The sequence below is a fragment of the Tetrao urogallus genome, assembly GCF_951394365.1.
Source record: "Tetrao urogallus genome assembly, chromosome: 14".
In the NCBI taxonomy this organism is placed as follows: Eukaryota; Metazoa; Chordata; class Aves; order Galliformes; family Phasianidae; genus Tetrao; species Tetrao urogallus.
Genome location: NC_136827.1, coordinates 4,168,475 through 4,183,011, shown reverse-complemented (window position 1 = coordinate 4,183,011; position 14,537 = coordinate 4,168,475). Strand labels below are relative to the sequence as shown.

Below are 14,537 nucleotides of genomic sequence, written 5' to 3'. Positions count from 1 at the left end.
GTGGGACTTGTTCAGACATTCAGACCTACACAGGTCTAACAGCAGAACGAGGGGCTAAATGTGGTATGTAAGCAAGGCTTGATTCCTGGTGCTTTGTATAAAAGAACGAGGTGAAACGCAATGAGAGGAGAGAGGGGAGAACACTCAGAAAGAGTAGGAGACACAGACACCAAAAAAATTCAGTTTAAAATCTAGAATAGCTTTTTGACTTGAATTTTGCTTCTTTCATGCTTAAGAAAGTGCAAATTGAAATAAAAGGCTCTCTTGAAGTTATGGCATTCAGCTACATAATAAGATACAAACTCACGCTACAGTCTTTATCTAGTGGCATCTTTAACTGTATCTTAGGAAGGACTCAGCACTGGGATTCACACTATTGCCATTTTAGCAATGAAACCATTTGAAACTGATTCCTAATTGATTTCACTAAAATAAAGATATATGTAGACATTACACGGTGATAATCTGCATACAGTAGTCTGAAGTTCTTCAACTGATCCAGGTGGTACTGTTTCCTTATTTGTGCTCTCCCTGGCTGCGAATGTAATGGCTAAGCCTCAATCTGGAAAAGATGCAGATGACGCTCATTGGCAAGGTCAAGCAGCTACAAGAGCTGGCAGGGTGTATGTTAGGTCCATCTGCTTAGGCACATATACAAATTATTTGGCAAAACACGGGTAATATCACAGTAATTTTGGATCAGACTGCTCTTAGATTGCCAGGTGGAAGTAGAAAGATTTTGATCATCTGTTGTTTGCAGAGAGGTTACGACTCTCCTTTCTGAATGCAGACCTTGCTACAGACATCCACCCCGCAGATGCCTCTAGCTTAGCATACTCACAGTGGTTATGAATTTACTATTTCTCTGTATTCTTCTGTCACAATAGGGTAATAAAAATGCCCCTTCTTGCATTTGCTGTTTCCAAGTCAATCAATTTAACTTGAAAAATTAATACATTTTACCCATTTCTGATCTTGAAAAAAAAAAAAAAAAAAATTTGAATTTATTTACACAATTATTTTTTTCCTAAATTCATTACTGTTTCTGTACAGCTAATCTTACACATTGACACAGAAACATGACAAATCCAAACACTGTCCGCAAGCATTGTGAAAAACAGCATTTGCTACATTATACTGAAGTTAGATAATAGAAGAGATACTGATATTACTTTTGTTGCTGCATCTCCCACCATTTGGCTGATTTAACTGCCTCTGAAAACTTTCCCAGCATTAATATCTGAAGTAAATATACAGATAATGGTTACTTATATCCCATCATCCTCAGTACTGTATAGTTATCATCCTTGCCAGTCTAGCTTCATCTGGCACCTGATTAAACAATTGGGCATGGCAACAGCACTTCTTAGTGACTTCCTTGTCCTTGTTAATAAATCACAATCGTCAATTTATAGCAAATTAGGCGAACTCTGCTCTCTTAAGCCTCATTTTATTTAAATCAGTAAGATTTATGATCCTCCAGAATATAATACACTTCCCATTACCTCAATAGCTAGTAATTGAGAGTATGCCTGTCAAAGTCAAAGTGCAAGGATTCATCATATTATTTTTTAAAAGCTCTGGCTCTTCTCCGAAAATTACCAATGCTCATTCTCAGTGGACATCTGAGGTTTATTTTGCAAATTTTGATGTAAATTCTGATTGTCCTTCTAAATCTCTCCTAACGTTGACATTTGGGTTTCAATGGTCTTTTGGGTTTTCAATCAATGACAAAAGATATGTCATCAATCTATCACAGAGCTGATTCACATAGCACATATCTGAACTTAGTCCAGAGGTATAAAACTGGATGGAGCAGGTGCTCCAGAGCTTCCAAGGTTGATAGATCAGCTCTGTCTGATGCAGATCACTATGTGAACACGAAGAAGAGAATGATCAACACTGAAAATTTGTGCACGCGCATGAAAGAGAACAGTGTTTTCAGTACCCTTAGAAAACCAAAAGGCCTATTTATTTTACAACACTTTGCAGTGACAATAAAATCCTTCTTCTCAGGCTATCAAAAGCCAGTGAACATGAACTCTGGATATAGAGCTATAAAAACCAAGCATTTGTATAAAAAACACAGTCCATATTAATAAGAAATAGGGAATTAAAGAAAATGCAGTAATTGTATTTTAAACTTATTACTCAAGGCAATGGACCTGTGCTTAACTTTTAAGAAACTGAATACAGAACGTGTCTGAGAGATGAGGAGCACATCACATGCAGAAACTCAAGGAAACCTACAGTGAGGAAGGGCTCACGTGATTAAAATACCTCCCCAAACCACTCAGTAAATTTCTGAAATAAAGAAAGATGATTGAAGAGCCACAGTCACATAGTGAAACACCAGCAAAGATTTCTCCTGTCTTTCCAGGATGCAGCATTTTGGTGTGGGACAATTCTGTAGTGGTATTTCAGTATGAGACCTTTTATTTCTGTAATCTGTTTTTCTTGTGAAAGCTGTGTAAGGCTTCCCCTACAAGGAATGCCCATCCACAAGTACCAGCAACCCTGTCTGGAATAAACCAAACCATAAATCAAATTATGAGAGTGGACTGAACTAATGCTAACAGAGAGAAGAAAATGTTTTCTAACGCAAACAAATATGCAAACAATTTTTTTTCAGATAACTAAAGAAATCAAACACACCCACCATGGAAATGAGCAGTATCATGTCTAGCACATACTCCAGAGGCTCTCAGAAGCTCAGGGAAGGAACTCCCAGGCTGCAGGGATAATTGCTGCCCTGCACTGGCTGGAAGGAACCAAGAGCACACAGCTCTGTGCTGACTTTAGCAGCAGCAGCACACTTATCCCTACACAGAAATCATTCTCTAGCTAGTCTGGTATTTATATCATTTCAATTAACAAGAAAGAGTTTACTCTTACTTTATAAACAAAGTTTTCTTTTCATCTTTGCCTGCTTACAGGAATTTCACCAATCCCATCATTCCCAAAGGGCAAGCAGTCTGGCAGGGCAACCTCTGTTCATGTTCTCTGGAAACAAAAGAAACCCAAAGGGCACATCTTTACTACGGCCAACCTCAAGAAAGCCTAAAGGATGACAGGTGGCAGACAATCACAGGGAAATCCAACAGTAAGGATTTTCAGCTGTGACCAACTACTTCAACTGATTCAATTATGTGGAAAAATTGCGGGATGCTGAAGATCGAGAGCTGGTTAAAGAGACCTTGATTAAGCAAAGTTATAGGAACCAGTAATCACCTGAATGACAGGCAAGCCACAGAGGAGGAAAAACTGTTATTTAGTGTAACAGGACCAGGCAAACATAAGAAGAGCCTAAAATCTAGCCTAAAAGCCAATAAAAAGTTCTGTACCCTGGGAAAAGATTAACTGAAAGCGTGGTCTCTCATGATATTTTGTACTACATCAAAAAAGCAATAGTAAAAACAAAGTGGGAGGAATAGTCCTCACTGCCAAGGGAATGAAAATGATGATGCCCACTGGTGGGTATGGCTTACAATTCAGCTTAACTTCACTGCTTAGCTCCTTCTCCTGAATAAGCAAAGGGAATGCCTGAAGCTGCTCAACATCTGCTTTCTTGCTGCCCTAACACAAATGGAAATACTTCTTTAGAGTTGGCTTTATTATTAAGAGCCCTCATTAGGGCATGCCAGAATGCATTATTACATTTTTTACGGGGCTCGCGGTGGGTGTAAGCATGCCTCGCCGCCTTCAGCCAGGCAGTAATCCCTCCTTAAGCCTTTCATTTTTATGCTCTTCTGGATGCATATCTGCATATCTCCATTCTCTTTAAACCTACTAAAATAGCAAGGGCAAACAGAAAGAAACACAAGTCTGATGCACAGCAAGTTTTAAGGAGGAAGCACACAGGAAAATACTGCTATTTCTGCTGTTTTTCCCCCCATACCCCCAGGGAGCATTAGATGAGATTACAGCCACCCACTGCTGACACTGGTCCTTGCCCTGAAAATTCATACATAAATACAGGTCTACTCATTTTACATGGCCACCCATTGCCTCACATCCCCAAGGGCTTCCTGCATTATTTTACTACGAGTGAAAAATGCTTCTTCAACATTCGTTAGGAAGTATTTTAAATATGGTTTGAACAAACAAATAAAAAGCAGAATACCTCAGAGCACACAAACACGCGCTCCCGGCAAAATTATCACAATGAGAGTTCAATGCAGAATCAGCTCACAAAAACAGTATTGTGCCATGTTGATTTCTTCATATGAAAACTTGGCACTGAGCTTACATTCCTACGTCTGTCCTCCCAGCCCTGACATTGGGAAATAAGAAAGCCAGGACTGAGCAATACGTGAAGGCAAAGATGTTTGCTCTCCCATCCCACATGGATGAGGGCAGGCTGGTTTATGAGTTCCTTCCAATTTTCCTTTCATATGCAATTGCAACTCGTGGTTTTTAATCTGTGCACTGAATGATGTATATGGGGAGTTATATGACAATAGCTCTAAAGAAACAAAAGCAAGAAGATACATTTCCAAGCAATGTTAGCCTAACAAACAAGGGCTGACATGGACTCTCACACAGCTGGCATGCATCAGTAGCCAAACCCTCCACTCAGTTAGTTTCATAAAACCCCAACCAAATCAGCATTACTGAGAAACTGGCCCGCTGGAAAAAACTTGCACTGCCTCAGCCTTGTGGTGTAAGAGCTTCTCAGAACAGCCGGACATGAAATAACATATGATATCTACATTTTAAAACCCATTCTATGTTATTACTAAAACAGTCATTATCCTTGGTCTCCAAGAGGTTATTCACATAACGTCAACAGGGTGAAGAACAAGTACAGCAAACTTTGCTTGCCCACACTCCAAGCAAATGCAGGACATGTGCACCCTCAAGAGAGAATGACATGGCCAGAGCAGCACTGAGCCCATGCTAATAATATGAGAGGTCTGCAATGATGTTATCTACCTATCAGCCCTGTGCTGAGCAGTCAGAGCTTCTGCCTGGCTACATCTGTCTCCTGGCACCTCAGTCTTATCTGCATACAACATGTGACAGACACAAATCTCACGTATCCCACAGACACTCTTCTGCTCTGAGATTCTCAATTTCTAACCCTGTTTTCAGGGACAAAATCTTGGCGCGGAGGGTTGGAGGGAAGAAGAGCCAAATTCCTAGCAGAAGTTTGGAGCCAGCTTCCTCACTATCATTCTGGCTTCGCTGTAATGCCTCCCACCACAAGAGTCTGGCTGCAAAGCATATTGTCTCTCCAAAGCCCAAGAGCTTTACCCAGAATTTTTCCAATTGTATCTGTCACTCTGGATGACTGGAGAAATTGGTTGAACCCTCAGGATACTGCAGTGCTGCTTGAGAAGCCAGGACACTGGCTGAACTCACCAAGGAAGAGAGCTGGGCGAAATTTACATCAGCCCTACCACAGACACACCAGCATCTGTTGCCCAAAGTGTGGACCATGTGAAATACTGATTTTACGTCTCCTCACTTTCCATTTCAGACAGCTGTCAGCAATACCAGAAGCCAGAGACGACAAAAATCTCTGCATCCCAGCAGCTCAGGCTCCCATTTATCTGAGTAACCAAAGAGGCTGTGGCAATGCCTGGGTAGGCAATTCATGGCATGTTCCACGTTGACAAAGTTTTTTCATTTCAGATAAAACACAGATGTATTTTTAACTCTCATTCCCCATTTCTACTAATTATTCTATCTTGAAGAATAGAAACATCTTTCCTTCATTTGTTGTTACCAACATTTTAAGAAAACAAGTGTGAAAAACATAAAAATCAGCCTCTCCACCAAAATAATAGTTAAAAAAAAAAACCACAAAAACAACAAAACAACAAACCCAAAGAGTATTTCCTGAGTACAGTGGCAAAGCACTACATTTGTTTTGCTCACCTTAGGTTTTACTATAGCTATTCAAGTAAATCCTTTCTCAATGGCTCATTGATTACAGGTTTGATTACTCTGTTGAATTCTGACATGCATATACTTGACAATATCAGTAAAGTTACAGAAAAACTACATGCTGTAGGATAATGAATTAGCACAGTGCTGCTATCTATTCACCAGCTGCACACATGCACTCATGGTGCAGATGGCCAGCAGAATTCAAAGCAAAAGTAAGCTTCACTTCTCCACCTGTAATCATACTACACAATCTAAACCACACACATTATTTAAATAATCATTCAAAGAATGCTATGGAGAGGAAAAAAAAAAAAAACAAACAACACAACACTGGATAATTACACCTACACCTGCGTTTAATCTGAAAACACAGGTTTGGTAACACAAACAGACGTTTCCTGCCAGAGCACCCCGGGGCTCCAGGTGGCACAGCCCACACTCACCTCATGTGGCACTCTCCTACTAGCTCTGGGGCTCTGTCCCCAAAGGAGAACTGCAAAAACACTGTTCAACCATGGCTTATCTATAGCCAGCCCCATTCCTAAGAAAGCAGACGGTTCCTTCTGTCCTCATCAGATGGAACCACCTGGCCACTGGCCTCTCAGCTCCTCATCAGTTACCTCCCTTTGACGTTCACTCACACCTATCACAGGCAGCATTACACAGTGCTACAAGCCCCATAAAGTATGCATTCAGTAGGAAAAACATTTTTGTGCTCATGAAAAGTAAGAGATCAGACCATCTTCGGTGTAATAGTAAAAAAAAATTGCACTGTCCAATTTGCTATCCCTGTAAATGGCCGAAGTTCCTGACCCCATCAAGCACTCGTTTGGTATCTGATTGCTCGAGCTGCTTACTGCTAGCTGGCCAACTGTTTTTTTCTGAAGGCTTGAAGTATGAGGATAGGAACCCCAGAGAACAGTCTGTAGCTATCTATCCCTTCCCAGAGAACATTTAAAGCCTTTATCTTATTTGAATGAGTTTACATTTGGAAAAAAGAAAAAAAAAAGGTGGGTTTTTCACATTATTGATATAAACTCCTCCACACAGGATTTTTTAAAAGTCTACATCAAACAAGGAAAAACAAATGCTGAGAGGGCAGATTTAGGGCAATTTATCAAGGTTTGGGAAATGGCTTCCAGATGGAGAGAGTTGTTTGCTGCTGGCTGGTGAGAAGGAAGCAAGGTATTGTTATTGAATTAGCATGAATCTCTGGTGGAGAACTGCGTGGTAGATAGAGTGCTCCTTTCATATGGTTTGCATTTGGACCTGTCAGATTTCATTTTTACTCAAAAACCTGTGGTAAAGACAAAGAGTTCATTTCTGCTTATTAAATTTCCCCTGATTCTCCCCATGCTGTTATCCAGTCTCTATTTTTAAACTCCATGCTAAGTGCCATGCCTGGGTCTGTTTGCTCCATGCCATGCTTGGATGATAACCTGGTGCTTGCAAACACAAGTGGTTTTGGGTTTTGCATTCACACACTGCACGTCACCTAAGAAAGTGCATGAGAGAGGAGAAAAGTTGGATGCCCTATGAGATGTTTAAACCGAGTTCAAGAGTTTATCAAAACCTTTCTAAGTAAAATGATGTACTGAGGTCTAATGTACATTAGAAAATTACTGCTAATAAAACTAGAGGATTATTCTTGATTATTCTTTGCCAATAAATCCTTCCTTTATAAACATGTCTTCTATTAATACAAATGCATGTATACTAGTGGATTTGCTAATACAGGAATATATAAAACAGATAAAATAAGGGCAAAGGAAAGATATTCTCCTAACCAACACAATTCTACTCTGAATAACCCTAGCATCTCTTCCAGCATGTGTGCATTACAGAGTAAGAGATAAACAAAGATTTATGTATTTTCCTGATAGTTTAGAAAACTTACTTTTGAAGTTATCCTAGGAGTCGCTTAGCCGCATATGGAGAATTTAACCTAGTTCATGTTAAACATCAGATTAGAGTGACCATTAATCTGTTAACCTCCGGAGATTAAACAGACACAGCTTCCCCATCATAAAGACAAATCAATTGTTACTGACTAGTTAGTTTTAGATAAATGAATGTTTGACAATGTGGTCTTTTAATGTCCTGGAAAAACTTCAGGTTGACATGCCAATAGGTAGAAGGATTCTTAAGGAGAGGAAATTATCAATGGATTTTTCATTTTAAGAGAATTTGTATTTTCTTGAGTACTAGACATGGGGGCATTAGAATGAAAAAGCAATGAGCTTTACATCTTCTCTCATCCAGTGTTTCAGGGATTCACCACAATGAGTCTATGATCAGCAATGTACCCTGAGTAGATACAGAAGGGAAATGGTGATATCATCAGCTCCAACTAATTCCCAAATCCTACTTGGAATGTCCGCCAAGGTATCTGTGCCTGCTTTCCTTATATATGTCTGGTTATGACCTTTCTTTTCTATAGTTCTCATTACTCTGTTTTATGAACATCTGCTTTAACTAACCAAGACTCTGTAAGAAATATCCAATAAGGTAAATAAAATCACAGTTTACAAGATGCAACTATTTCTCTGCCCATAACATCCCATCTAGAGCCTGTGAACAATCATATGCCTTGTTTATTACTTACATTTAATCCCTCAGCTTCTTACTATTGAGCTAGGTTTCCAGAGTAATCAATTCTGAAAAAAATTTTTGGTAGCCTTAAGCTCTCATGGTGCAGTGTTAACAAAGGGATTTATATATCACTACTGAAGGAATGGCATTACTCAATGATGTGGTTTTCCAATTTTCGTATCTGTTATCTAGAAACGGACACTGCACACTCACAACACTACGTCTACAGAATTCCACCTACAGAATTCTACATTTTCAGATCACTCTACACACAGTACTCAGAAGTCAGAGACAGTTGAGCTTGTAGCAACATCTCTGATCAATTGCCACTTTACTGCTAATCAGTCTGTGTGAGATGGATGCAAGCAAGCAAGTAGCCCACCCTGTTATTGCGGATGAAACTGTCCTTGATTCTTATCTGAACTGCATTCCCTTTAGCATGGCAGCCTATGAAACAGCTATCTTGGTGCTCGCAAATAAAGAAAAGGAAGATAATATCAACTGGCCATTTCGTATGGATGGCTACATCACAGAACCAGAGAATGCCCAAGGTTGGAAGGAACCTCTGGAGATCATCTAGTAATGCTCAAAGCAAGGTCAGCTAGAGCATATTGGTCATGGTACATCTGTACAGTCATGGCACAAGGAGAAAGAAATGCCTTTCCCATTACACAGGATAAAAATCTGGAGAAGAGTTGAAAGGTCACACACAATCTGTTTGAATAAGGCATCCGTTGAACTAAGTTGTCTGTACAATTGACTTCTCATGGTACAACAATTAAAAAGCAGAAGGGATGAAGGATACTTTATTGCCTTTCATGTAGTTCACTTGTAGTCATACCTTGAAGCCAAAAGGGCAGGTGCACTGATAAAACTCCACTGGATCGTTGCTGCATGTCCCGTTGTTCTTACATGGATTGGAGAGGCAGGGGTTACACTTGGACACAACACTGATATCTGCTGGCTCTGGAAGGGCAAAATACAGTGTATTAAGAGAGAACTGGATTACAAAATTAATACTTTCCATGCTCACATTTTTCCCTAATGTAGCATTCACCCTGTATTGGTACACATGCACATGCTATGGGTGCAACGTTACACAACAGCATGAGGGATTCTCAGGGATTATGAAGATTTTAAGTACTTAAATCAAGAGCTGGGTAACTTTCAACATTGCTTATATTCTCCTGCACATGGAAACATCAGCTCTGAAAAAACACACTGGAAATCTCCAGAGAATGGGATTATATATATATGGCTTTCAGCAATTCTTCCTTCTCTTAGCGCTGGAAATTCTGCAACAGCAATCCCTAGGGAACTATAACATGTCATTTCTATGGCTGGTAACAAGAATGAAAGTGCAGATGCAACAGTAGAAATGAAAAACATGCGTAAGAAAGATTCAGTTAGAAGCTTATGGGACTGTTTAGGTGCAAAGTCTTCTACCATCCTTAGTTTTAATAGAGTTTAAAACTTATTTTCCTCCTGTTCCAACCGGAAGAAAGATCACCAACATTCAGACACCTTGGCAAAGTGCAACAATGTTAAACACACAAATCTGTAAATGCATGCAGGTAAATATGCATGCCCATTTTTTAAACTCGTAATTAGCCATACTTTTAAAGAGATTGGTGATACTTGTGCACAAGCAGGAAGCTGAACACAAACCAAAACAATATCAAATAATTTGGAATACTAAATCAACAAATATTTTGTTGTTGATATCTTACAGAAAGTTAATTCAGACTGCTAAGTTTATGGTTAAGAAAATGGTGATTTTTTAGTGGCTAAATTTCAAATATTAATGAGTTAACAGCTTTTACACATAGAAAATAAAGCTGAGCACTTCGAAGGGGCTTCAATTATATTTGACAGTAAAGGACCTAACATAACTTTATCTCATTTTTAAGGTAATACATTTTAAAATATCTTAAAATTAATCACATGTGATCCAGAGTGGACACAGGCCTTCTGTTACTGAATGATAAGAGATAAGCAGGAGGAAGTTGTGATGCATCCTCAAAGTGGAGAATATAAGCTTACATCTGACATTAGAGAGCAGGTAGAGCTGTAGAGGGCTACAAAGATCAAAGATGAAAAGATCTCCCTTTCAGTCAGGAATTTGCTTTGGCCTGTCCTCTGTGAGATGCAAACCCACATTACTCACTTTGAATACCAGCATGGCACCTACACGGGGTTAAGAACATCAGAGAAATCAGTACCAAGGAGTCTCAGCTGAAAAGTGCCTGCTGTATAAAGGCTATATCCTGATCTCATAATGATGGCAGGGTCAACATGGCTAATAAAAGCAGCACAGTTAATTGCAGAGCAAAATGCATCATAATATAAAAATAAACAAGAAGTAACAAATCCAAAAAATGAAAAAAAAAAAGTTTGTCTTCCTCTTCTACCTTTGGGTTGTTTTATGTCTAACTAAATGTCATGCATTTTTAACTTGGAGTTAGAACAGGAAGAGGAAATAGCATTTGGATTTCTGACACTGTTGGCGAAGTGCAACAAATGTGAGCTGCTACCCTTTGGCTCCTCCTAGAATGCATGCAGGTGGCTGCGCAGGGTGTTCAGGAGAGACAGCAATGTTGATCTTCAACTCGATTTGGAGGTTACTGAGCCAGAACTCATTATTTATTTATTTTATAATACACAAACATACATTTTCCAGTTATTCCTATGGCACAGATCAAAGCTAATCAATATAGGAGTTAATGAGAACACTGTTAGTTCCTAGCACTTAAGTAGTTCGTTAGTTTGCCCTTGGGGATTTGGTTTATAAATTCATACAGAAAAATGCCCTCAGTCTAGCACATTCCTTTCCTCTACTGCATCACTAAGAGGGCAATTTAATAAAAAGCAGAGATGGGTTTGCATGACTTCCACATGACGTGCTTTTATTTTCTTGGCTCTGCTGAGACGTAACCTTCTGCTCAGTCACATACTGAAAACGTGATTTTAACAAGAATTTGCTAAACTACTTATATGTGTATATATACAGATTTAAAAGCTACTGGAAGCCACAGAGGATATCTGTGTACAACCTTTGTACAAGCATATCGAGGTCCTGAGCTCAGTGTGGGATGACACCTGCAGCAATGACCCAGGCATTTTTGAAGTGAGTGACATTTCAGCCACCACTGAGCCTCCCCTGACCAATGCTGGGGAAAGGACTGAATCTACATAGTCAGAAGTATGGACATACTATTGGACAATCCGTGTTATCCCACAGATAGTGTCATTCTGCTGCCACGAGCTTGTGCCACAGCTACAGCTCAGCGTCTGTAGCTGAGAGACCATGCAGCTGCAGTATGAACTGAGGATGTACCATCCCTGTCACGGGGTGCAGGGTAAATGTCTCCAGGCTAAGGGTAAGTGTGCGCTTCACACTGTAATAAATTTTGTCACTTTACCACTAATGAACATCATTCATGTCCCAGTGGAACAGCATGAGGAGTACAATATTAAATGTGCACATGGGAAATAGGTTCAGTTACCATCAGATTACAAAATCGTGCATTGCTTTTCAAAATACATGCACTGTGTTGAAAAAGGGTGAATTTTACTAGGGCGTGGAGCTTCTTGGAGTATACTGAAACTCAATCAGACCATCAACAACATCTGCCTGTACAAAGACTGCCTCTGAAACAACTTTTTTTTTCTCTTTTCATATTGAGATAAAGCCAGCAATGGAGACAGCTAGGCCAGTAGAAAGCCCAACATTTTGCTGGAGGACCTAACTAATATTTATATAAAAACGATACAGCTGTTTTAACAGTCAGAATCATGGACTCACTTATCTTCTGCATGTTTAGAGAGAAAGTGAATCTAATTACTGATACATGACATTTTCAAAATGAAAAATTCATTGGCCTTCTCCTGTTGCATTAAACTTGTTTTACACAATCATTTTCTTCATTTGACTTAGTGTGAACAAGTACATTATTTGGTATTTTTACCATTTAGGGAGTAATTGCATTTCACATTTTAGGGACCACTATAAAGTCTGCAGTTATGATGATTGTAGTCAGAGTTCTGGTAATTTTGAGAAAGACATTTCAAAGTAATTAAATTATAAGATTACAGTTATTAAAAATACATGTAACAGGCCATAAAATTGACCTCAGGCTTGGCAACCAGTGATCCAAACCCACTAGTGGATACGCAGATTCTGAAGTTTCTTTGACTACCACTTGGTTTGTTCCAGCATTGTCCATTATGACGATACTTCAACTTTCCTCTGAAGTAATCAGTATTAATCAATGTTGACAATACACACTGGACTGACGGCCTGTGGGACAGTAAGAAAATGCCTTCCTGCTCTGCACTGTGCTGGAGTGCCCTCATCTCGAGCACTGAGTGCAGTCTGAGTGCCACAACACAAGGATGTAAAGTTATAGAGTGGCCCAAAGAGGGCTGCAAGGATGTGGAAGGGTCTGTGGGCACGGTGTGTGAGGAGTGGCCAAGAGCGTTGGGTTTGCTCAGCCCAGAGCAGAGCAGGCTGAGGGCAGCCTTCATGGCGGCGGTGGCTCCTCACGGGGAGCGGAGGGCAGCGCTGAGCTCTGCTCTGTGTGACAGCGACAGGGCCCAGGGAATGGCTGGGGCTGTCAGGGGAGGGGTGCTTGGGGGTGAGGGAAAGGCTCTGCCCAGAGTACGGTGGACAGGGCACAGCTCCCATGGCGGTGGGCATGGCCCCGAGCTACCGCCGAATTTGAGTGGTCCTGTGTGGAGGCAGAGGCTGCATTTGATGGGCGATGTGTGTCCCTTCCAACTCAGCATACTCTGTGATTCTCTGATATTCATCTACTTGGTGGCAACCTGTGCAAACCTCCAAAGCTCCTTTTACAATAAGAATATGAGTCTTACCTACCCTATATTCAACAATATACTATTTACTTTCTTCACAAGAAAATGTGCTCCTTATCTTTTACTGACTGCTCCCTAATGCACAGTAATCCTGTCCATGACTACATCTAATTGCTAACAGCTGCACCTCCGCGCTCTCCTGAAAGTACACTAAATTCAGACATTAAAGATTTTCCATAATATACAGTTTCTGATACAGAGCTGGTGAGGACATGAAGTTGTTTGTGTATCTTCAAACAAAAATATTATTTTGGTAAATATCTGCTTTAGTACAACAATCTGAATTCTCAGTTTTCAAACGTATGTACGTAAAAACTAGAGAAGTCTATATTTTAAAACGTCTCCTATTTTACCGAAGTTGTCTGTGGTAGGTAGAAGGCAAATAAGTTTATTTGTTTAACTAACTCACAATATCCTCTATGCTAATTTGCTCCTACATAATCTGGTGCCAACAGCAGCAATACTAACTTTTTGGAGGTTTGCTGTTTTTCTTTCCTGTGGTGCAGTTAACTGAGCCCTGTGGAAGAACACTTCAAAACACCACTTGAATGCAGTCTGATGCTTCAGTAAACGAAAGCCAAGCACCTCCTCACTTTAATGCCAAGCAGCTTGCAAGAATATAAAAATAAAGAGTTGTGTGCTAGGAAAAGCAATAGGAAACAACAGTTTGCTTGTGCCTACCTTTGCACTGGAAGTGGTGAGTTGGTGTTGTGAGCAGCAGCCTGTCCACCATGGCTTCTGGCCCGCTGCAGCGGGCTATTCCTGGCTCTTTGTACCCTGCCTTCACCCACTCGGAAAGCCAGCGGAGGTTGCAGTCACAGTGTAAAGGGTTGGTACCTAGAGCCCTAGTAGTAAAAAAACAAACAAACAGCAGTTATTTGGGTTTGCAATTAAAGATAACATCCCTTATCTCAATGAAGTACATTTGTACCAGAATGCTTTATTTGAAAATGTGTGAAATAAATCTTCTGAATATTCAGAAAGTCTCCTAGAATTATCTCCCCCAGTATTCCTCCTCCTCTTCTTTCTTTCCATCGTTAGTTAAGGAGGTTGTATAACTGCTTAACAACAGATCAACTTTTCAAATAAATCACCTTTTCAAAAACTTGTGCTTGAGAAATGTTGAGAGACATATATTACATCCACAGGATTTTACAGGTTGGTTTCTTTTATTT

General features: G+C 40.0%; 1 protein-coding gene across 1 annotated transcript in view; it reads right to left on the bottom strand.

Moving 5' to 3' along the window:
* SLIT3 (slit guidance ligand 3) overlaps window positions 1-14,537 on the bottom strand; it is a gene marked incomplete at both ends in the record, with an annotated part of 466,941 nt that overhangs the window by 52,065 nt on the left and 400,339 nt on the right. The window contains 2 exons of the mRNA XM_079542234.1: window positions 9,329-9,453; window positions 14,044-14,207. Of these exons, the coding sequence (XP_079398360.1) occupies window positions 9,329-9,453; window positions 14,044-14,207 (289 nt within the window). The remainder of the gene's footprint in view (window positions 1-9,328; window positions 9,454-14,043; window positions 14,208-14,537) is intronic.